Source organism: Orbicella franksi, chromosome 2 (genome assembly GCF_964199315.1).
Source record: "Orbicella franksi chromosome 2, jaOrbFran1.1, whole genome shotgun sequence".
NCBI lineage: Eukaryota > Metazoa > Cnidaria > Anthozoa > Scleractinia > Merulinidae > Orbicella > Orbicella franksi.
The window spans coordinates 6,770,898-6,796,719 of record NC_138146.1 but is presented as its reverse complement, the minus strand read 5'-3'; the positions used below and the strand labels follow the sequence as shown (position 1 = coordinate 6,796,719).

The 25,822-nt window shown below is 38.6% G+C and overlaps 1 protein-coding gene across 1 annotated transcript; it reads left to right on the top strand.

The window, feature by feature from the left end:
- Positions 1 to 3,370: 3,370 nt before the first annotated feature.
- Positions 3,371 to 18,069, top strand: LOC145468074 (adhesion G-protein coupled receptor G6-like). Its single transcript, XM_081451744.1, has 13 exons — positions 3,371 to 3,618; positions 5,700 to 5,910; positions 7,284 to 7,358; positions 7,937 to 8,079; positions 8,729 to 8,843; positions 10,181 to 10,331; positions 11,052 to 11,178; positions 11,864 to 11,921; positions 12,128 to 12,216; positions 12,821 to 12,941; positions 13,496 to 13,537; positions 14,128 to 14,261; positions 16,217 to 18,069. The coding sequence occupies exons 1-12, from the start codon at positions 3,371 to 3,373 to the stop codon at positions 14,254 to 14,256; spliced, it is 1,509 nt and encodes a 502-aa protein (XP_081307870.1). The 3' UTR covers positions 14,257 to 14,261; positions 16,217 to 18,069.
- The last annotated feature ends 7,753 nt before the right edge of the window (positions 18,070 to 25,822 follow it).

Below are 25,822 nucleotides of genomic sequence, written 5' to 3'. Positions count from 1 at the left end.
ATAAATATGGTCTGAACAAATTGTATGGAGTACTTGCTTTGGCGCCAACCACCAGCTCAACGTGTCGTGCAGAATCGGTTTCCAAAATAGTGACAGCCAACAAGAGAATTCTCGCCGTGATACTTCGACATTTCCAAAAGTCGTAACGGTTAGCAGTATGAATCTTAAGTATTGATTATCTTCTGGAATGTTTAACTCCGCAGAACGATGCCAAATAATCTCGTTCTCTGAGTGAGAACGTGCGAAGCTTGTCTCTTCGCGAGGATGAGCCCTTGAGTCAGCGGCATTGTTCAAAACGGGTCACCGGAAATAGAAATGTGTGCTAAAATAGTGGAAACCCGAAATAAAGCTTGTTTAATTTGGTGATCTCATATCACGAAAGTTAGCTCGGTGACGTACCCTGATTTTTTGCTTGAAAAAAACCTGCGTTATTTCGCATTCGTTAAGAAACTTTAAAGAAAACTATCTGGTGGAACTTTTTTTCGACATGCATCCTACAGTTCTTTTATAAATAAATCAAGTTTTACTTGATAGTTTTTTCTCATATCACGTGTTAGACTAGAGAATTTAATTTTGATGGAGTTTTCAAAAATTGAGAAAAAAAATTCTAGGTCACCGAATTGGTTTTTAAATTATTTTTGAAAAACTGAGTTTCAAAGGGTCCTTTTGCAGCACTGTACCGTTGCCATGGCAACCGTTGGGACATTGCAAACCCCCTTAAAAAATTATGCGATAATAGTTTTATTCAGATGACCAAACATTGTTCTTCTGATAGGGATAACAGTGTTGTAATCTTTCTTCATTGGACACGCACTGTTAATCGCGGAAAACCCGTTCGACCCTCCTTAAGGACGGTGCCTACTTTTGTTAGTGCGCACGTTCTGTGCATCACGCAAGCCATGGTTTAGCTCCACGCGCGCGCTGGGGTTGACATTGACGCAATCAACTACACTATCACGTACAAGACTAAATCAAAGCAAAATTTCCCTGCTGTGACCAAATCGTTTAATGAACCCGTACTTAACCTAGGAATACCAGAATAGCAGCATATCGCTAGCCACTAACTGTTTACGTCTTCCAGCTGAAAACCTAGCTGTTATCTGTCGAAAATTATACTGAAATCAAACTGTAAACATGTACCTGCAGATGGCGCAGTGCGCGCGCAAAACAAGTGTGAGATACGCAAATGTCTTACTTGCTGGGGAGGTGACAGGAAAAAATGTAACGGACACCGTAAAAGTTTTCAAAAAAGATCAATAGCTTTAAAAAACGCGTGGTTACCCCTACATTTTATGTTATGAAATGGAAGTGGCAAGTCTATTCAACACAAGATTAGTTTCTGGTTGTGAGCAAAAAGTGTTTAGACTGTATTTTAGCTGAACCAGAGGAAGGCTGTCAGATGCGCTAAAAGCGCTTGTGCAACAATCCTGTCATTAAAAACATAGCAAAGATTTTGTTGTTGTTGTTGTTGTTGCCATTTGCCATGTAGTTTAAAGATCGATCTTTTTAAATGTGTTTGCTTTTCTCTATGTAAAGGTGAATTCTATGGAAATCTGTGAAGAAATATCCTTCCCTTCTTTTTTCAGGAAAATGCTGACGTCAGCATTTTTGTTGAGATTCAAGGCTAATTATGTCGAAAAAATGCGTGGCTACCCCCATATTTCATTGTGGATCCCAATAGCCCTTGCAAAGATTTACTTTTTCTGCGTGGTCCTAACCTGACGCAAACACCTTTGCAATTAGTGGGCACCGTCCTTAATCACATTCCCGATGACTAAGCGCTAGAGCGAAAGAGTTCCGGTAAACTGGTAGGAGGGCTTTCTGGAATCACCTGAGCAGACTCTGATAGAGATTGTTGGCTTATATCTTACAACGAGGAGCTATATATATAAGTTGTCCGAGGATATGAAAACTATGTTTAACGTCAGAGGTGGGAATGAAGGTAATACAGTCGAAGCCCTCCTTGCGACCACCCTCATAAGCGACAAGCTCTAGTTACGACCACCTTTGTGAGACTCGGTTTGAAGTGTGACTTAAACTTTGTAATGAAAAGCTCTCGTAAGCGACCGCTCCTTTAAGCAAGCGCGACCACTTTTGGGATTACCCAAATGGACGTCTTCCTCGTTATTAAGCCCTTGTAAGCGACAACTCAGAGTCTTTTACATATAAATCAACACTTAATATGAAACTGGACACTGCGCTGGTGGTTAAATTAACTCATTAGTGCACTAGTATTTAGACTTGGTGTTATTTTGGTCTAAAAATTGAACGTAAAGTTTAGCCGTGTCAATATCAGATATAAAGACACTCATTAAACGTTAATTTATTTTGCTTTTTCTTTATGAGTTATGAATGAGTTTCTGATGCTCTCGTAAGTGACCACCCTCTATCGTTTTATCACGCGGTCGCTTACGAGACCTCATTCTTTTTAGCGACCAGCTCTACTTACGACCAATTTTTCGAATTTCCGAGGAGGTCGCTTGCGAAAGCTTCGACTGTAGTCATAGAGCTCGGAAAACCAAGGGTGCGTCGAGATGAAGAGGACACTTCACAAGGTATGAGGTCTTTCATCGAACAGCAAACTTAGCTGCAGTCACAACCGGGGATGTTGTCAGCAAAGAAATCAGACATGACCAGCTGGGCGAAGAAGAAATTGGCCAGACTATCTTGAAAGGGTTTCTTCAAGATAAGTTAATCAAGAAATAGGTGAAATTTCATGGTAGCGTCAAACAACAGAAGTTCGAGACATTTGAAACCTTGTACTCTGTACCAGTTTTACTGGATAAACAACTAGATGGTTGTCATAAAGGCAGACACAGACCTCTTGAGGCGTGTTGTGGTAGCCTTGGAATCTGTGACATCGATTCAGATGAACATTTGGAACTTTTACTTCTCTCACTTTCAATCGCAACGCTCAATGGTAGTCTGAGGAAACCATCAGCGGAATTCGATTTCAGCTACATATTGCAAGAGAATGATTGTCAGACCCAATCCCTATCCGCAAGATAGCCCCCTATGCCCTATTCTTGCAGTACCCTATCTGTAAGAATGAGGCATGTTCTATTATCGATGCGATGGCGGCTATTCAATCTCTGGCCAATGCCTCTCCTGCAAAGGCATTTGGAGGGTCGTGTGGCAAGTTCAGTACGCATGTTACCTCACACTTTTCTGACAAATCCACCAGAGTAGATATATTATTTGATCGCTATCTCCCAAATTCTATCAAAGGAGGAAAGAAAGCATAAGCCTAAAGGAGGCTTAAGCAGGAGCATCAGGAGGAATGCGGAAAGCAGCTGGGAACAGAGGACTATTGGAAACTAGAATAGGTTTATTGTCTTAGGCCAGTCTAGCCCATTTTTTGTCTATGGAAATGTCACAAAGTTACAACGCACATCCTTGCGTTGAGCTGGTTGCTGGCGGTAGGTTTAGCGAAGTACTGAAGATATGGTCATCTGATATGTCGAGGGAGGACTTTGAAGGCTGGCTTCTACCCACGAAGACTGAGGCAGATATGAGAATTGTACTCCATGCTAGGAATGCTACCGTCAGGCGCTACAGTCAACAGGTTAACGTTTTGTGTCGTGACACTGTTGTCTTAAACTCCCTTTTTGCACACTGGTAGGATCTTTGTCAAGTCACATAAATATGTTTACGAACCTCTAGAAGACATTTGTACATACAAGTTCACAGGATCATATTGCAGGAGTAGAAAGCACTGCTAGCTTTTCATCCTACAACGAGGTGCAATACAATGAGGCACTTTGTCTGTATGCGGATGCAAAAAGGGTATAGAGCCCTCGACGGTCGTTCACCGGAGCTGGTTGAGCACCGCGGCGAAGAAAGTCTCCCAAAAGTTAACGTAACTGCTGACAACGAAGAAGCTTGATTCCCTTCACCCTACACAAGATTTTAAAGCAACTCCACCTACAGCGATTCAACCACCATCCAGGTCCCGATATGGAAGACGGCCCCTCAACCTTGTCCTGCACTTCTGAATCCAGATGGCAAGGGATGTTTCTACAATGAAAAAAGGGTTTTGAAGCGCTAGATGATATATAACACAGGATAAAATAGCTGCAGCATGTTTGGAATTGGGGTTTTGTGGCTGTACACGTGAAGGCAATTTTTGTGCATAGAGAAGTTGTAGTTGTGTTTGCCTGGCCATTCGGTGTGCCAAGGCAGAGCGTGTGGAAACTTTTTGCAGCAGCACTAGAAACACTACAGAAAACAATCTGAATTAAGGTTTTACACAGCTTAGTAGCAAGAAGAAACACTGGGGAAACACTAGAAACACTTCAGGAAATGAGAGTGAAATTTGTGCATAGCTTACTAGTAAGGAGTCGACCATTTTGGAACGGGGTAGAATTATCCGGAAATGAAGTCTCGAAAGTTGTCTAAATTAAATTATATTACGCTTTTCAGTGGCCAAAAAAGCAAAGCGACATTATTAATCTCTAAATCTTGAGGCTGTTTCTTCCTTTTGACATTTGTCTTGATGCAGTCTCGTTTCCATGTTGTATCAGGGAGAAAGAAAAGCTTCCTGTTTAATGAGAGCTCAGAACGTGAGTATTCGACACATTGACCACAACGTAAAAAGACAGTCAGTATGAAGCGTATTTTTCCATAAAACTGAATCAAAAAGTTTTTAATAATTTTTACAGCTAAGACACGTGACAAGCATGTGCAGTCACGTGACCCATTTATATTATACGGATGTCGATGTCAATACAGTGCCAATTGCGTATGTCCAATAGTTTTTCTAACTATTTGTATTTTGGTGGTCTTTTCCCGTGCTTTGTGAGTTTTCTAGGTCCAGCCTCGTTTCCATGTTGCAGGATCGAGAGCCTGATAGGAAACCTCTATTAACGGTCGAAGTCCTTAGATTTTGAGATGGAAACTGCAATATATTTAATCAGAGTAGTGATGCAAAAATGTTAAGCTCTGTGTCCTGCTTCTACCCAAAATGTTTAGCGAAAATGAAAAATAAGCCCTTTCTGAAACAATGCTTCCTGACTATTTGGCTCATCCCAAATAGCTGCATAGTCAATAATTCTGGGCCGGGTCGTTCTAAGCCCGATTAGGCTAACCCAGGATAAGCGGTAATTTGATTTCAATGTTGTATTTTCGCGATAAGGTTTCCTCTTTGTGTTGTTTGTCCTTCTGTTATGAACTTGAGTAATCTCAAACTGCATAAAACATAAGAAGTGAAAAACATTTTTATACAAGAAAAATTGATACTTTGGTTGACTTTTAATCCTGGGTTAGCGTTAACAGGTTTTCGAACTATTCGTCCCTGGGCATAAGAGTATAAAGAATTAGATAATAAAGACTACTCGTTATCGCTAGTTCATTAGTTTTAAATACTGTTTTCTTATGCATTAGGCGCCAGTTCTTCTCTCGTAACTCTGATCATTTGACGAGTTAGCCGTATCATTCAGTACTGATCAAAGTGGTACTTCCTTATTAATTCCCAAAATGCTATTTCGGCTCGGTCTATTTTGAGATTTGTCACAAAGCGTTCAGTCATAGCACTGAAGTGTGCAAGTCCTAAGGTCACCATTAAAGCTTTGAACTTGTGCAATTGAAGGCGAGGGAGTTTTTTTTTTTTTTCTGGCCGACTGTCGTTGTCTATTTAAAAACAAAAACTGAATGTCACAATACCAACAGCAACTAACCCTATCAATTTCTTTAAATTTCAGCGAGTACAGGGAGAGCCGACTGGAAAACTTCAAACCAGTTACCCCAACATTCACTATAGCAAGGGAAAAACTGATTGTTAAGTTAAATACGTCTCCACGCATACCACCAGAGGTGATTAAACCTACTTCAAGAGTTACCAACAGAAGCAATAACGTGACTGTAGGAAATGAGACAAGCACAAACAAGAATATAACAGCAACTAAAAACTTGGTATGTCAGGTGCATGTCATGCATGTCTAAGGGCCTGTTTACAAGGAGAGAGGATTACCCTAGCAAGCAGGTTACTCTAGCAAGCGGGTTACCTTAGCACTCACACATTTTCTCTTTTTTTCTTCGTTGTGTTTTTACAAGGCAGAAAGGGTTACCCGGGTAGGCAGGTTACCATATCTACGTGCTAAGGTTACCCTGGCAGGCGTGTTAACTTTTTCCCTTGTAAACACTCCAAGTAGGGTTAACCAGCCTACCCGGGTTAACTTTCTACTTGTTTCCAGACCCTTTGACTGTAACCGCGCATTAGATTGTCCCGGGTTGTAGGGTTATCCTACCTGTGAACTTTTGCTTGTAAACCTGGGCTATCTTTTGCCCTTCAACTAGGGTTAACCCGCTTGCTAGGGTGACCCTCCCTCCCTGTAAACAGGCCCTAAGGCAGCGTCCACACTACGCCTTAGAAATTTGAAAAGGTAGCTTGAAGTCAACGGTTAGGCCTATAATCAGTCACGAGAACGGGGCTTTTCCAGCGAAACCTTTAAACCGGAGGAATTTGAAAACGACAGCTTTTCGTTTTCGCGTGGACGGAAAAAATATTGGAAACGGACCTTTTCGACAACCTAGACGTCACGATAATCATGTGATTTCCAGACCGAGTCTTCCTCAAACAAAAATACAAAATGACGAGTGATTGTTACGTTTTCAAATTCCTCCGGCGTAGTGTGGACGGAAAACATTTGATGCGTTTCCAGAATGAAACCTCCGTTTTCAAACCCCTCCGGAGTAGTGTAGGCGGGGCCAAAGTTCTGCACCATTAAAGCTGGGTTACGAACCTGTTCACACAAAATAACGAGCCCAAAGGATTAAACACAAGCAACGTCTCTATAAGAAATACCTTATGGAACCAGTCGCCTTAGATAACTATGCCGTGACTGATATTCACCGACAATAATAATCGGCAGCAGTACCCACTTAGAGTATTTAAGAGCTAAGTTTTGGAATATGCCTCGAGGATACAGAGATCCATCCACCGATAAAGTTCTCGAGTTACGATTTCAAGTCAGCTGGAGTAGTTCCGAGTAGTACGGAAACTCTTGATCCTATGGAATGAGCTTGAAATTACAAAGTGGACGGGAGTTTCATCCGATTTCTCATTGTTAATGATTTGTTTTTAAAAGATGTGGAAATGTTACTCTAGATTCAACTCCACCAAGTTTGAACCCATACTATCGTTTATATCATTCGTGGTAAATTGTGTGGTTTAACGACTTTACCAGTCCATTTGTTGTCATAATGTTAAAGGTTGACAACAGGAAGACTTTTATTCATTTTTCTTTCCATTTCTATACTTTTTGTCATATGCAACTTTATTCAAGACCAAGGAGCTTACCAATCAGCAAATAAAGGACGCCCTGAAAGCTAATAACTGTACAAGTGTAGAGTTTGACGAGGTAAGGCGAATTGCAAACATGCACGAATCAACATGTTTAAAATACTTAAGCACCTATCAGAAGATATATGAACTGCAGTTTTATCCAAACGCATTTTACTTGTAAAAGAGCGCGCACTGAAAGCCTCAGAAACAGAGAACTAGCCTGAATCGTTGACAGAAAGACGGCGCAAGAAAAATAATTTGTATTTTAATAATCAAAATTAACTAGCAATTTCCCTTTCTTTTTCCTGCAGTATTTTCTCAATGTTATTTTCATCAGCAACTGAAACACTTGTGAAAGATTGTCAGAGCTTAAACAAGCTGTGGAATCACCCGCTCGCGGCTAGTGTTCTCCCAGCATTCCCCTCTCTAACACGATAAAAGAGGAGGAGATGGATAGAAACATGCACCCAAACAAAAAAGTGTTCTATTTCTTTGTCTACTTGAGGTGTCTTGTTACCTTGCTGCGTCTAACGGTTTCAAAATTCCATTCGTTTTGTACCTTCTGTCTTACTAAAATTTTACATTGTTTCAATGGTCTGGGTGCTTCTGTTGGATAAAGTTCTACTCTTCTAATTTTGTTTGTTTGTTTCTAAGGGAACGGGCCTTTTCGTTTACAATCAAGACGGGTCAAAGGAATCTATCGGGCACAGGAAAATTCGAAGCAACTTGGAGCTAGTGCTGTTATGTATTTCAACGTCAGCTGTTATTCTGGCGGTCATACTGCTGACAGCGCTGAGGTAAAACAAACATTATATGTAGCACATATAATGTAATTGCATATCTTGCCGATTTTATGTTATACGTGTGTAGCTCAAGTTTCAAGGTGGAGCAGTGAGTGACATATCGCTTATGAATCACCAATCAGACACAAATAGGCAGGCTCAATGTTACTATTTAGTTTGCCTGTACTGATATTTGCGGCCTCTTTATCATTCAGTAGCAAAACTGACGCTACTTCCAGTCTTAACTTTCAAGACTTCCTCCAACTCACCAGCTCCAACCAAATATCTTCTGGTTGGATTTGCCATTTGGTGTTTTTTATTACTTATTATTATTATTTTTTTTTGCTGAAGATACCATCAAATACTTCTAACATTTTGATAAGGTTTTTTTTGGACAACTGAACCACACTGCAAGTGGCCCCGTTTACGCCAAAAAGTATAATTAATGAGGATTATTTTCGGAACTTCTTAATCACGATTCCGCAAACGAGTTAAACGAGAGCATTCCCCAACTCCACCCGCGGAGTAAAAATGGAACGAGATAAAAATATGACATAGATGTGGAAATTTGCGAAACACGACTTACAAGTTGCACGATAGAAAAGAAACGCCAATTTGGAATCTATAGTTGTAACATTAACATGGGCTTGATTCCATTACACAGGCTTGAAACGTCAGAGAAGCTGTTTATACACAAGAATCTCCTCTTGTCCCTGGGCCTTGGAAATCTCGTATATGTTTTGGACAAAACCCTGTTTGCTTCAAGACGGGATCATGTGGTATGTAGAAATGTTCGAAACTCCTGCTTCAAAAAAATAGCGTCTTTCACTTGTGATCAACTTTTAAATTGAGTTTGAAAAAAAGAAAAAAGTAGAAACTGGTACTCTAATGCTGACGAGACAAAAAACAAAAGCCCTCTAAGACATGTCGTGATAGGTTAGTGAATAGCTACAGTGGTGCTAAAAAGAGTTTCGGAGTTTGAGTTCTATGACAAAGTACAGCTATAGTGTTGTTTTAAATTTGAGTGCTTGACACGCATGTTCTCTGCATCATTGTACGTAACATTAGAGACCCCATGTATAAGATGCGAGGATAGGACGGCCATGTCAGAGGAACTGCAATGGACACAGGAAGCTCTCTCGTGCGCCAGTCTCGTCATGTCGCCAAAGACAAAATGCAATTTTCGTTTAGGATGGCGACCTCAATGACTGGAGAGTATAAGAGCTTTTCACGACCAGTGACATCCTTTAGAGATGGTAGAAATTTTATCTTATTTTAAGCTTAAGCGATGGTGAACAGACGACGTTGAAATGATTTTTCTTGATATATATGAAGCAAACATCTCTGATCTGTCAGAATTTCCGCATAAAGAAATTATGCAAACGATCTTATCGACCTGGTTCAGATGGCTTTTTACCAGCAGAGCGTTTTAAGAATCCTGTCGATTAATCCTGACTTAAGGTGAATATTTCACTTCCCATTTGGAATCGAAACGAGTAGTTATTATAAAACAAACATTATAGCAAGTTCCGGGTCTGAAATATTGAAATAGGCATCAATTTGCAAATGTGCGTTTTATTTGGTCGATAGATGCTTTAAAGGCACGTAACAATCGTATTTCCAATACAAACCTCTCGGAAACCGTTCAAATTCTTGCAAGATTCGTCGAGAACAATACTTCGGTACATTTGGTCAAAGCTGTGCCTGGTTTTATGAGAAAGAAAAATAGAAAACTGAACGAACATTGCCTACTCATCAAGATATGCAAACGATGTCACGTCGACAGCCACGTCGTGTCGAAGCGCGTGGGAAAACGAGTCTGCAATGTCCTGCATTTTGACCACGTTCTGCATAGCGGTCAGATATCGTAGACCTTCGTAGCGCCGACCATAGCGGCGCTATGTTTCTGCTGAACTCGATTTTTTTTTTTCACTGGAAATGACATAATGATGACTGGATGACATAAAAGTGGCCGATGACATAACTGATGACATAATGGTGACTGGCTAAAGCCAGTAGCCACAAATACGTCACGGCAGCTACACTCTATTAATTAATAAATGAACCGCATCTGACTATGATTGCATTATTTGCAATTATGTGTTCGGTTTTGCAGGCCATATGTTCGGCTGTGACAATCTGTCAGTTCTTTTTTCACACTGCGCTGTTCACATGGATGCTTGTGGAAGGAATAAACCTGTACATCAAGTTGGTTAAAGTCTTCTCAGTAAAAAGGCAGTACGTTACATACTTGGCAATAGGATGGGGTGAGCTGGAATTCCAATCATATCTTTCGATGATATCGTTTCTCGATTCATCTTCTAATTAACAATTAGATTAATTAGTTTTTATAAGTTACGAAACTGTTAATGCCCTTCAGTTTAGTCGTCTCTTTAGTTTCATTATGCATTGGTATTTAAATATTTTTGCCGTAACTTTGCAAAAACGAGAAAACGTCGCTATTTTACGGACGACCTAAAGCCACTGCGTTTTAATTAGCAATTGGATTATGAGCTCCAGCTTTCTATTGCGTGATAGTTGACGAGGGCACGGCCCGAGCAAATAGTCTAATTGTTTTATCAAAAATTTGCTAGTCGTTCAAAACTTTATCTAAATTCCTTCACAGACACTTCGAGAACGCAAAGGAGAGGCCATCGTTTTGTTAAGAAGGGCACACTGCTAAGTTACTCACTATCTATCACAGAATACTAGATAGTAAGTAGCGTGGCCAATCAGAGAAGGAACAATCGTGATAGAACGCTAGTAGATTTACACTAATGTCTGATAGTATACGAGTAGCTCAGCCAATCAAATTGTAGACTAGTAGCGTTAGTAGACTAGTAAAATTCTACCGATAGAAGAAAGAGAGAAATGTACTTTTCGTATATCCACCCTTAAGGGAATTGAAATCAACGAAGTAACCGTCGCTAAATATGCGAAAAATATGTGAGAAAATAGCGGACTCTGTTTTGTCTGTCTAACCCCAGGAGCTCCGGCTGTCATAGTTGGATTAATATCAGCTATAAGACCAAGTACCTTTGATATGGGAAAGGCTCAGTATGAGGACATCAGGTGTGGCTCATTAAACTTTACCGCTGAGATACAGCGAACCAGGTACGACTCTTCTTTTCCCTCGGCTCTGAAAGTCCCTAGGTATTAATTTACGAAGCAGTCATCTAGACTTTCTTAAAGCCCTGCGAAGTAGTGAGTAGCCCTGGTGCGGAACTTGCACTTCTCTTCTCTTTGCAGTCGTGTTTTGGAGGGTCACGGACATCTTTCTCGTTCCCAGCAAATCATCCTTTTTTGGCTTTTATTACCAAGGTGCTGCATTTGGTGTGATAAATCAGAACCTCGCCACGACTACGACTAAGCCCAAGCAGTAACTAAGGTCACACTGTTTTGCCCGGCCAACATGACGTCACTTAAAATGTATAACGAAAGGAAGTAACAGACTGAGAAGCCGTTTCTTTTCCTTTTTACGAATAAGTCTAGAAGTTACAAAGTTAAGACCCCTAAAAAAATTGTAATATGACTAGTTGTGACACTATTATATTTCTTAAACATTTAAATTAGCAACTGCCTAGTACGTCTTGTTTTAAAAGATCAGTTAATCGACCCGTAATTCAATGCTATCGTTTTTATTTTAATGATAAATTAGCTATGAAACTGAAACAAATCAAATGAAAGTACGAAATAAACATTTAACTGTCTGGTGGATTGGTCAAAAAAAAGAGGGAATGACAGCAGTTTTAAACTGCAACATTATGCTGCAATATGCAGTTCTTCTGTCTTTTTACAGATGCTGGATAAACGGAAGTCTGTGGATTTATAAAGGACCCATCTTAGTTATACTTGTGGTATGTAAAAGAGTTCGTTAGCTCTTGAACGTACATGTAGACCCAAACAAGCACCCACACGTCCCACCAAGAGTGTGAACAATAGATGCCTCCTCCTCCATAGCTTCCCCTATTTAAACTTACCTCGAAATACTTGTTCATTTACTGAAGAGTCTCCAGCATAATTTTTTTCAGTTTATTTTTCCTTCTTTTTTTATTTCTGTCAGGCAAATATGGTATTGTTTGCGATACTTCTTCGTGTGATCTTTGGGAAAATAGCTACCAAGAACAGAAACGACCACTTGGAAATCACTAAGTAAGCTTATGTAAAAAAATAAAAATAAAAAAAAGAAAGAAAAGAAAAGAAAAGAAAACTAAAGTGAACTACTATGAACTACCTGATCTTCTGCTTACTGTAACGAGCCTGTGTGAGGTCAGAACATCTACAAGACAACAATTACCTTTTCACCTCTAAGTTATTTTATCGTATAACTCGAGACAAATTTAAAAGGTGACATGATCAATCTATTTCTAAGGCAATACTACTGTAAAGTTAGAAGATCTTTCTATATAGCCACATGGCGTGTTTCTATATTTTATTTTTATTCCTTTAATTATTTAAATCAATATTTCTTCAGGGGCACCCAATTTCCCAGAAGTAAAACATAGACGCACTAGATATACTATTAAATTGAAAGTAACGAATAGAGTTTTTTTTTCTTCTATATTTTAAAACTGTTATCTTCTTAGTCTCCCACAGCATCGCGATTTCAATACATGGTTTAGCACGAAAACTTGCTTATTAATTGTCTATGTCAGTTTCGCGTAGAAGGGACACAAGCTTCTATCTTCTGTCGCCTAAAGAAAAGTACATTAATTTTATCTTTTTAAGACGCTTCCCATATTTTCAAACTTTACAGGAAAGGTCTGAGAAGCATTGTCGCCCTACTCCCTTTGTTGGGCGTTACTTATGTAGTGGGCTTTTTTATCGAGTTTCATCTTGCTTTGGAATACGTTTTTCTATTGCTTAACACCACACAGGTATGTGTTTTGATCTCGTTCTGGTTAGTTATCCTTTTCACCGATATATGTCTATGATGTGTTTGACTAGTGGACAATGCATTTCATTCTCACTCAGTAACATTCATCTTCAAATATGAAAACAACTCGGGATCTCTACAACTGACACTAAAGTAATATATGTAGTGATTGGAAACGTAACTGGAGTCAAATCCCACGCTGATCACACTGCTTGTTGAGCTTTTAAAGTTTGTGACTGCAAAGAAAAAATAAAAAAATAAATGAATAAATAAGTAAATAAATAAATAAATAAGTAAATCAATCAATAAAATAATAGGGAAAGACTGTAGTGATACTAAAATATCTTCTTTCGACAATCTGAAGGCAAAGATTGGCTCTCTCATCCCCTAGGTATTTGTTGTTGTTGTTTTCTGTTTGTTTCGTTTCTATTTTTTTTAAAGCCATATACCTTAATGTGTTCTAAAACAATAACTGCAGCGTTGTCTAAGGAAATTTGGTTCATGTCAATGTCGTAAACTGACTTATTCTTTCACGTTCTTGTTTTATTTTTACAGGGAGTTGTGTTTGTCATCTTTCATTGTGTCCTTGATGATCAGGTAACATAAGTCAATGGCGTGCAGAGGGGGAGGGGAAGGAATTCATGTTTAGGAGTTTAGGAAGGACACCACCACCATCCAGGGACTTTTTCTTCAGGATTTTGAAAAGACCATTTACTACGTAATGTTGAAACTTTCGATAGCTGTTCATTTATCCCTCACCGAAATTTTGTTGTATCACCTGTTTCTCCGGCTTATTTACCATTGCCATAGCAACCGTATTTTGACATTAATTAGATCACGTCAAACTACACTTCTGAGACGAAAATCTTTTTTTTACAGTTTTCTTAGGCAGTATTGCAGAATTTGTTCCTCTTTACATCATTTCAATTGAAAAGAAATAAAATCCAAGATGCCAGATCCGTAATGGCGGACTTGATGAGACGTTGCACGACGTTATGGCCAACAAAAGCATCTCATCTTATTGACAAAGCCGAGGGCTATTTATTAAATACAAAATAATTGTCACATGTCTTATTGCAATAGTCCCCACCTGAACCGTCAAAGATTCAGGCTAAATCCTATCCTACTTCGCCTAAAATACTCAGCAAAACAGAAACAGTACTCATTCATATTTCAATGTCTTTAAGGTTCAGGATGCTACTCGGAAGTTGTTTGTAAAATTCCGAGCAGATTCTAAGACAAGAACAACACCAGCCTCCAATCCCAATACAGCACCTGCCATGGGAAAAAATCTCCAGATCAGACATCCTACATGATTCTGGTACGTGTTAGATTTTCTTGACCACATCTTGTGCGGGGGCACCACCTTCCTGTCTGTATAATATAGACGTGCTCTACGTAAAATTGTTTATCATAAATATCGTCGTTTTGTTTTTGTTCTTATTGCCTTATTGTTATTCTTCAAGATTTTTCTCATCTGTTGCAATTGAAACAAATCAAAACTTTGTTCAAACTATGCTATTCAAATTTATTCATGTGATAGAATTCAGATTCCGTCATATTCGTTTCGTATTTCTTGCTTTCCGGCCACTATCAAACTACTACTACCCGAAGCACTATGAAAGAAATTTAAATGAATTCAATTATCATTCTAGTCAGGTCCTTTAAAAACCAGACTTTATGGTCTGGTAAATTAATTAAAGTCGCAAAAAAATTGCCTTTCATTTGATAGCGTTGAGATTTGGTAGAATGCGTAACAAGTGAATTACTCAGTCTCCCTGCAAATTTGAGCTAAGACAGTTTAACATAGCCTACACGGCATGTCAATTCAATATGACCGACATTGAAGATTGACGACTTGCGCCATCTGGACGATTCAGTTATAAAGATCCTGAAGATGTTTTTTTTGAAGCAAAATACAATCCTAAAGGTATTTGAAGTAAATACGAAAGTACTTTTATGGTTAGTTCGAAAACAGAAGCAAAAATTTGAGGTAAACGAACTTACGCGAGACTTCACTACAGCTTCACATGTGTTTCGCAATATCTACGCAAGTTGTTCAAATGCGACTAAATTCGCTTTGGATCGCCATTTTTCTGTTCAGAATCTCGATTAATTATTGAGTAATGTGTATTGAATCGTTTTTGGGAGTGCAAAGCTCGGGAACTTTGGAAAACTGCTTCATTTCGTCGTGACAATAGATTTTTGATAAGGTCCAAGTTAACATTCTACTGGCGGTGGCCATGGCAACGGAAATGCGATTATTCTGCTTACGCCACAAAACAAAAATAATAATAATAATAATAACCGTACTTAGTTGTGGTTTTGATGGTTTTCCGCGATGTTCTCAGGGTGTGTTTGCTGATATAAGAAAATAATTTATATCCACATCAAATTTGACCAGGAGAGCTGGTAATACTATGTTTTTTTGTTTTTTGTTTTGCTTTTTCAACATTGTTTTCCTTTTTCTTTTGCCAAAGTTAATTCTAGCTTCCATGAAGGCAGACCTTTTTTTCCTAGAAAGTCTTTTTCATGCTCTTTTAGATCAGATATAGTAAATATAGATAGAGTAAATATTTATTGAGATATTAAAGAAACAAATTGTACGAAATTTTTGTGAGTTCTTGAGTTTGACTAGAATGAAAGAAAGGCGACTGACACTTGCATTTGATAGCACAAAGGGATGTGCTATTTATGTGGAGCGTAACTATGATGCGCGCTAGTGAAAACCAGCTTTTTTGTCTTATCCCGATATACTTGTGAACTAGTATTTGGAAAGATTCCCTTCGAAATGAAGCAAAATTTCTGGCACACATCAGTCATGGAGTTTTAAATTTGACGCAACTCTGGTGACACAAATTCTTCATATTGCACAGTCTCCAACCTTAACGAAAAGTCCAAATTGTTTTCTGGCGCCGTAATACACACTCTGGCTGAATTATTCTGCGCGTAGGGTGTAGTATGAGAGTCCAGCTCTAGCCGCGCCTATGTACAGCTTTTCGACAAAGGTTACATAAGAAAGCGTATCAAGTCTAAGCGAAAGTGCCGTAAAGTATTATCGGAATAGCTAGTTTATCATTGCTTGATTGGGGCTCACAGTAACAAGGAAGGAGAAAGAATGAATGCACATGTCTACACGGTCTCCTTTTAGTATGCTGAGACACCGTGCAACAGTAAACTTTTATTTCCCACAATACTTCTCGGCATTATTGTATACACGTTGACCCTCTCTCTATTCAGTGAATGAATTTTTAAGTGATTTTTCCCTCCTTACAGAGGACAGGAAGAAGACGAATGATGTGACAATGACGTATTGCGTCACTCGCAACTAACACACTGATAATAAACGTCAATGGAAGTATACATACACTCTTCGAGTTTGCTAGTTTTAAATATTAGAAAAATGTAGTTTGCTTATCTTACCGCAATACTGTAATGGTAATACGAATGGTTTCGTTAAAATTGCCCAGACTGAGAATTGATATTTGTCTGCTGGTAACAGCTCGCAAAGCTTTCCTTTGTCGTCTGATTCAACCACAAAATTTACTGAGTAACATTATAATGCACTTGTGAATTGCCATTCAAGAATACAGGCCATGGAATCATGAGCTTTGAAGGACGTCTAGATCTGATAATACTCAAATCACAGTTCATAATCCATTACAACTTAGGGAGTAGTTAATAAAAAATTTAGTCAATCAATCAATCAAACCATAAGTCAATCAGTCAATTGCAATCAATCAATCAATCAATCAATCAATCAATCAATCAATAAAGAATTAAAAGTCAAGGCAATCCTTGCATACGGTGGCTGCCCCCGCAGTACGTGCTGCGGTCAAAACGACACGATACGATAATAGTATTTTCTTCACAGCTAACAAAAAATAAAGGCAATTTTAAGTTGCTTTGGCTTCTTCTTATACTCGACTTAAGAATTCTGGAACTTGACGAGGAACAGCATATTTTGTTCAAAATGTCTAAAGTGATAACTATAGTCCTATCTGGCGACAGCGATCGACGAGCGAGTTGAATTGCCGAGCGCGGGCGACCCACTTTTGGCGCCAAATTCAATGATCGGAGACGCAAAATATTTCATATCTTTTACTCTTTACAATCTTGTATGGCTTTTGGAGTTAAAAATCCTTTTTCGTGAGTATTTAATGCCGTCTCCAACGTTCGATATATCAAAATTTTAACATGGCTCCGAGGCTTTCAGGACAAACTTCTACGTTTGGCGGTGTTTTCTTTGTATCCAAGTCTCTTTTAGGCATTGAAAAACAAAAGGAAAACTTGGAAAAAAAGGGCAATTTTGACCCGAAAGCCTCGGATTGATGTTGGAATATTGGTATTTCGAACGTGGCCTATTGACATGCATCTGACGTCAGGACAGTAGAGTTTTTCCCGCCTGCAGAATCCTGACTGTTAATTCATATTTCAGGCGCGCCCGCCGTATGCAAGGCCATATTATTATTACCATTATTGCTACTTTTTTTTAATTTTTGTCACTAATTTAGTGCACGTGATAATTTAGTCGTGTTATTTTCCTAAGTATTGTTAGTATCGTTGTAACTAAACTTACGATACTGTGAGAAATGCGTGTTATTCTTAACTGGTAATTAATGTTACTATTGCAAGCTATGTCAGAATTATGAGTAAAATTAGTGTTATAACATTAAGTGATATTGTCAACTTGTAATTAAGGTTAGTACTGTAGATAGTATTGGACGTAATGTAGCCGTTGTAACTTTTGAACTTCGTCAGCCACAATAAAAATATGAATGTTAAGAAGGGTTATATGTTCCGTGAGCTGGCAATGTTCATGAACAGCTGACGAATTCCTCTAAAGATGTTTTTTTACTCGAGTTTCTAATAAACGAGAGGTTTCGCCAACATATTCTTCGTCACATTGTTCGCAATAGCTGTGATATACTGTTCCACACTTTTTAAGGTTTCTGTTTTATCCTTAACACAAACTAGCGGTGACTTGTGTCAAGGAATTTAAGGGCTTGTGCACAAGTGTGGCATCGTGCGATTTAAATGCTCTTTGTTGGTGTTCCGAAGTGCCCTTGATGTATGGCACTGAAGCATATATTGGCTTATCGTTAACAGTTTCTTCGGACCCTCTCAAACCAGACCCATTGTTCGGTATTGTTAGTGACCGTGGTTTCCCCTTTCGGACATTTCAAATTGTCCTCCAATTTCAATGGCGAGAACAAAGGTAACACCAATCAAAAGCAAGATATTAAAGTACCGCATTTCTTAAAAACTTCATCTGGTGCAAAATGAAATCAAACGTTACCAAAGAGGTATATCAAAGGCTTTCAAAGAGGCAGGTATAGACCACTTAGGCTTAGGGCGGAAGTCGAATCTTAGTCGAACTTAATTCGTCGAACATGTTAATTTTGAAATAGGCGCATGAACGGGTGCAACGTTTGCTTCAATTAAGTTCGACTCAAATTGATGGCTTCGACTCTAACATAAGTTCGACTTGCCAAGTCGGATAATGCGACAGTGGATCGGCATTTCACCAAAGGCCGTTCTAAGCACGCGCTGAACACAATTCATAAATCATGCAAATTTCAAAATAATTAATTCAAAAGTAATGGACCGGGCAAACGTCACAAAAATACATATATACTCCCCCATCTGCCAAACGCTATTTCTACCCCCTCCCCCCCTCCGACGAGCATGCGCTGTGCAAAGACAATCTCGCCACCTGGAATGGCGAGCTATCGAAAGTCATTGCTGACATTAAGACCGCTGCTTTTAAAAACCAACAAATAACACACCATCGATTGTCAACGTAAATTACAAAATGTTACCACTTTTAAGAATTGAAACAATTTCAATACAATTTCAATCAATTAGAGCTGATTTTGTTAGCTTTTGTAGACAGTATTTACTCTCGTCTGATTAGGAGATGGAGTGCTGGTTTCTCATAATACACCTAAAAGTACTAATGTGCTATCCACATTTCCGGCAAACGGCAGCACTTTGGAAAGGAAAAGCTTTATTTCGCTAGCTCCACGACATTGAACGGAAGAAGGTGCTCAATATGTTGTTGGATTTTGCTCAAATTTACTTGATATAAATTAATTAATAAAAAGGTATAATTTTCTTGGCTTGGAGGGAATCTTTTTTACTCGTTCATTATTTGATTTCTAACTTCGATTTGATTCCATAACCCCGACGGCTAAGTACGTCATCAGGAATTTAACAAAACTGCAATATTAAATTATAAAATCTATTCAATCTACGGCAAATTCAAAGAAACATGAAGTATGCGGCTATCTACCATCAATTAACACTACAAGACGATTTACCGAATCAAAAGTAAAGAGCATTTTTAAAGCGGTGTGAATGAGCATTTCATTTTAACTTTGCAAATAGGGCCTTGATGGTTTCTCAGCATGCACACGAAAGCAGTTTTGAGCTTACGTTAACCCGGTCACAGAACGGCACAAGTTCAACGAAAGGCTTTCTTATTTCACAACCCCCTGTGACGTGATATACTACAAGTTGAAATTAAAAGAATTTCAGGATTCAGGATGGTAGCTGTCAAAAATGAATAAAATGTTTAAGCAAGCAACCGGAACGATGATCCTGCTGGTATACGTTGGATCAATAGTGATCTAATCGGCTTTACATATAAAATGAAGAATACAAAAGCAAAAACCGACACAACGTAGAATGATTTTTAGAAGGTGTACTCTATTTCGGCTGGCCAAACCAGCCTTCTTCAGGTACAATGGAAGATTTTACATTGGTGCGTGTTTTTATGTAGCCGATATTTACGTAATACCGGAAATACGCAAAAGTAATTGATAGTGTAAATTGAAGATAAGCATACGGTAAAATAAAATAACATGATCCTAATGGTCTGAACATCCGCGAAGAAACATATTAATTGTTTCCATTTGTTTTCTTTTATTATGTTCTTTTATCGTTATTTTATTTTACCGCATGCTTATCTTCAATTTACACTATCAATTACTTTTGCGTATTTCCGGTATTACGTAAATATCAGCTACATAAAAACACGCACCAATGTAAAATCTTCCATTGTACCTGAAGAAGGCTGGTTTGGCCAGCCGAAATATAGTACACCTTCTAAAAATCATTCTACGTTGTGTCGGTTTTTGCTTTTGTGTTCTTCAAAAATCAATGACGTCATGCGAGGAACACAAGAAAAATATATAAATGTGCTTTGGCCGGGCGAAATTAAATTACGATTCGTTGTGACCGGGCGAGACCTCTGCACCCGGCTAAGTTGTAGACTTCTGCACCCGGCTAAGCTGTAGTTTTCTGATTATTCATATGTCTATCCATATCCATACTTCTTCACGAAACCCGTTCCAACCCACCCCACTTTCTCTTTATACTTTCATTGTTTCACTCTCTAATTCAATGGGAAGTCAAGAAATCGACATAAGATAAACTTGCGCGCGTTTTATTCGATCAAAAATTCCGGTTTGAATTTCCGAATGGAACTGTATTTTCCTCTAGACTGAAACGATATTGTTCCACTCCCGTCGGAGAACATTTTCCTGCAAGATTAAAACTTTTGGCTTTGCAGCCACTCGACTATTTCCGTTTTCTCGATCTCATGCTGCAGCACAATGATGAAGTGATTGCTATTAAGTGCTGTAATCTGCTTTATGCGAAGAACTTCGCAAATTCACGATTATTATGACTGACTCAAGACCATGCCTTTACCACCTTTTAGAGAGCCTTTGGAACTTTCATCCTAATTTGCTTAGAACGGATCATCTCTAAACTACTGAAATGTAGGTAATGACTGATAATCCCGCGCAAGAGAAGTTAGAAAGTTTCTCTTTTGACACGGAGACGATGTTTGAATTGGCCAGGTAAAGCTATTGGAAGATTTTAGTCACAATAACCGTGAATTTGTTAAGTTCTTCGCCTGAAGCAGCTTACAGCACTTAATGCAACCACCTCATCATTGTGCTGCAGCATGAAACGGAGAAAATAGAAATCATCGAGTTGCTTAAAAGCCAAAAAAAATAATGTTGCATGGAAATGCTCTCCAGCGGGAGTGGAACGATATCGTTTTTTCGTGGAACGGAATTTTAGGTTGTGTTGCACGATAACATGGTCACATTTTATAATCAAGCTATATCTGACTGGTCTTGTAGCTGAATTGGGTAAAACCCTTATACAAGCGAAAAAGAAAAAAAAAATCACAATGCTACACTACACAGATTGCGCCTTTTTTGTACTCTTCCAACTTTTTTTTCTTTTCTTTTCTATTTTCTTTCTCCATTAGTCTTTTAGGATATTTGTTTCGAATATTAATTATAGTTCTGCTATTGGTTATTAATTATCGAAACGGATTAAGGTTTCCGTTTACTTCATTACTCTGAAACTCGAATATTAGCTATTGGTTACCAAACTTACTATGCCTGTTACTTTTAATTCCTTTTAGTTTTCCTTTCCCTGTTTTGAATGTAACTTAACTACACTGGAATATAAATGCATGTAAGAAAAGGGCAATTTTTTTTTTCTTGTAAGACCGCCCACGTCTAGCTACTATTTATCTTCGAATCTGCCGGAACATGATACTTTGGAATTATACTATACTTCTTGAATCATATGAGATCAGTTTCTGCGTGGTCTTAACAAACTGGTGCAAGCTGTTATTATGGATTCCTCTTCAGTAGGCCCAAACCATACCAAAAGCACCATTTTAATACGTTTTGGCCTACTGTCGACATCAAAATAACCAAAAACGCTAATCGTCTTCATTGAAAACGCATACATTTGATAACGCTCTCAAGAGTGAAGACATTTGAAAACCGAACTGCATTGTTGGGCAGCAAACGGAGGCTCTCGGAAACGCAGACGTCATTGAGGTCAAATGCGCATGTGTTGTTTTTCAAATGCTAATAATATACATGAAAAAAATTACTCGATTCGGATTGGCTGAGAGCAGTGCAGTTCAAGTGTAACATCAACGGCGAGTGCAATTTCAGCTTTTTGAAAAACTCCCAGTGTAAATTAATTCCAAATTGAACTCGAAACCGTATGATTACCTACACAAATCAACAGTTTCCAACGTTGTAGTGTGAATAGGCCGTGAAAACTCGTTTTCGGCCAAAACGCAATGTTTCGAAAAGGCATTATATTCGTGTGGACGGGTGGAGGGAGGGGGGGGGGGGGGTTAAATGTGGCAAACAGTTCCATAATAGTGTCAAAGAAGCTGTAATCCTCAGACAACTTTGACGAAGTTAAGATGGAGTTTAACTAACATACATAAGAGGAAAGACGCATAAAAAGGTAGGATCCTTTCATGGCGTCTTTTGTGACGTTGTTGCTTTTTTTTTTCCACCAGCAGAAAGTTAAAACGATCAAGGTTAGACTGTTTAATTCCGAACTGATTTGAAACTCACGTCATAAACTTCAAACTAAGTACAACAACTGTGAATTCTGAGTAGATATTTCTATAACAAATTTTCCTCCTATTAGGAAACTCTTGAAAACCGGAAAATAAAACATTGTGCTCGTCGAGTTTCACTTTTACTAAAACGTATTTTTTTTTTTTTTAGATTAAAGCCATTTTAAACGATTTTGATGTCTGTATTCAAAGAATGCTCGTTTACACGTACATATAATTTGTAATGGTAATAGGACTGAGTGGAGTCCAATTCGGTCGGTTGTCGCACGACTGCGCAGCGGGAGTCCGATTTAAGATGAAAGTCCGCAGATGGGAGTCCGATTTGTTTATCACGAGTATGATTACAGACCGAATTGGATGACACGAAGTCTTATTACCAATAAATCATAAAAATTACAATTTCCGAGAAAAGAAGGATAGCCAAGTTATGAAAGGAAGAAAAAAAAAATGCATTGAAATACCTACAAAGGAGATGTAAACAGTCTAAGGCCACCGCGCCTCCTACGGGGAATTAGACGCCAAAAACACAAAAACAAGCGCGAGCGCGCACGCACGCACGTAACTATAATTTTGAATGTGACTGGTTGATTCAAACTACAACTTTGAATGTGATTGGCTTATTGAACTGTCCGTTAACAAACTGTCCAGTAACAAACTGTCCAATAACAAACTGTCCGATAAAAACTTGGCAAGTGAATTGGTGGAAACTAGGAGTTTTTTAAACCAATCACATTCGATAAAATTGAAATTTTTATGATTAAACGTTTTATTATCCACCTGCAGTGAATACCGTCCAAATATCAGTGCAAATAAGTTTAAATCAACTGTCGAACTTCGGTCGCATATTCGACTGCACCAGTCGAATATTCGACTGAACTCGCATTAAACTGAAATATGTCGCATTTAACTGATTTAAACGTCGCATTTTACATGCACTTAATTAAACTCGTGACATTTGTCGCCATTTATCCCAAACGATTTGTTTCTATTCTAATGATTCATAATGATATGCAAAGTGGAATTACTCTTACAAAACCCCCTATTCATGGTTAAACAATTGGATTATGTAAGATTGCGTGCCTGCGATGCAATAAATACTGGAAACGCGCCAAGCAACTTCGCATTCTAGCTCAGTTTTCAGCGGGTGAACTGGCGGACGGCCCACCCGCCCACCCGGATTCGCGTGGGTCGTAATTTTGGCACCTCCCCTAAGCCAAGCACGAGCTTGGCTTAGTCCGCTGAAAAATATTTTTCCCACTCCTTAATATTCACTGAGCATGAGAATGAGTGTTGTTGAACAGAATACTATTGTCGTCTACCTATCTCTTCAGCAAACTAGTGCGACGCCTTGCGGAGCTCTCGATGAATAATGTTTGCAAATGACTCAAGATAAAAGACGGATTTTTCTTACCTTGAAGACCCTCTGACTTGAAATATTATTAACATTTATTATTCTTTGCTCGATGTTTGATATTTTCTTGCTTTTATTACTACTCCTGGTGCAGCTCTTCTTTGCTGTGTAAGCTCGCAATAGAGGGTAAGTCTGGTCGCTTGTGCAGAAACATAACCGACAAAAAATACAGTGCAAGACTTCAATCGTCTCACAATTTTGCAGCGCTTTTGCGAGACAAGTGTGCTTCGGCGAAACATCGACAGTTTTTTTTGTTTTGTTTTTTGTCTTTTTTTCTCGGCTAATACACGGGTCAACTTTCGGAAAGGATGTGTGTAAAAGACAACAGAACTGTTTGCATCTTGTTGCCATTCAGAAGTATAAGACTTCGTACATGTTATAAGCGATGAACTTTCACAATTGGTATCGAAGGTTGGGTCGACGATGCCATGTTTTTGACGCTTTAGACTCCTCTGAACAATGTCGAAAAAATGTCAGAACCTTGACGTTCTTGCAATCTAAATTGGCCCCAAACTACCTAAGTGATTAAAAGATATAAATCTTAAATGTCTAGGAGAATGAAACAACCTTTTCTTTGACACAAGAGTGGCTAATACTCACGTTTTCTTCACAACGCCAAAATTCAAATACTCACGTTCTCGACGCGACGTGACTCCAGTATGGAGATGGTTTAGGCATGCCCGGTCATTGTGTATCCAGCTTGAAAATTTACTTCCGGTGGCTTCCCTATTGTTCTTGGTTCAATACGCACCTTTTGGAATCAAGTCCAAGTGTTCACGGTTTTCTGAGTAATGAAAAAAACCGTTTGTATAAAATTCAAATCCATTGTCCAAATTACCGAGTCCTCAATCTCCGATTTTTTATGGCTAGGCGAACACTTCCGGTCTGAGATCATTTACAGTACAATATGGAGATCATTTTCGGTCCTGAGATTATTTGCGGTTCGGGGATCATTTGCGGGCCGGGATCATTTGCGGGACTGTACAGATCGCTTTTTTCTTGTTTTTCTTTCTTTCTTTCTTTCCTTCTTTCTTTCTTTTTTTCTTTTTTTCTTTCTTTTTTTTCACGTATTTGTTTTTCTAGTTTAATCCTTTATCTAATTTATATATTTTCTCATAATTACTATAGTTTTTTTTTTTTATTGTTACGCGATGCTCCGAAATGTTCCATGTTCCTGGTTTTATTGACGGCCGCTAAAATCTCGCATTTAATTCTGAAAGGAATACATCCACTTTGAGTAAATTCATGGGGTATGTAGATTTTCGTGAAATTTCGAGACATTTCAGGGATAATGAGAAACAAAAATTTGTCGGCAAATTTTGATAATTAACATACGCTGACGCCGTGGAATAATGATAATGACAATGACAACGACAGTGACAATGACAGTGATAGTGACAGTGACAGGGACAGCGACAATGATAATGATAATGATGATGATGATGAAGATGAAGATGATGATGACGAAGAGATGATAATGATGGTGATGATGATGATGATGATGAAGATAATCATGAAGATGAAGGTGATGATGATGATGATGATGATGATGATGATGGTGGTGGTGATAATGATGATGATAATGATAATAACAATCAGATGATGTCATCAGAGCCAAAGGGACACAGAGGACATCAGCAATAGTTCAGGCCACGGAAGCGAAAGGGAAATCCTACAAGAAATGGACCAAAGAAAGGATCTCGGTCGAAAACTATGAGTTGATTGAAAGCAAAGAATAAGTAACCTGACATGCTGTAAATAAACAGTGCTGGGGCGCCAGGGCTTAATAATTTTTGTCGAGTCAGACAAATAACGGACGATTTTGTCATCAGTGCGGATCAGCTTTTGATCTGTCCTTGCTAATGGCTTCCACGTGTCTCTCGAAGGCTGAGCTCTAGACAATGTTGGTCTGTATTTTGTTGAAAACAATGGTACGTGCTTGTCATAAAGTAGCACGGATTAACGAAGTTTGGATGCTAAATTTAGGTCTGAGAAAGGTCAAACAAGAGACCAGAGCACTGTAAATAAGTTTATTTCACTGAACACCGTAGCGTGA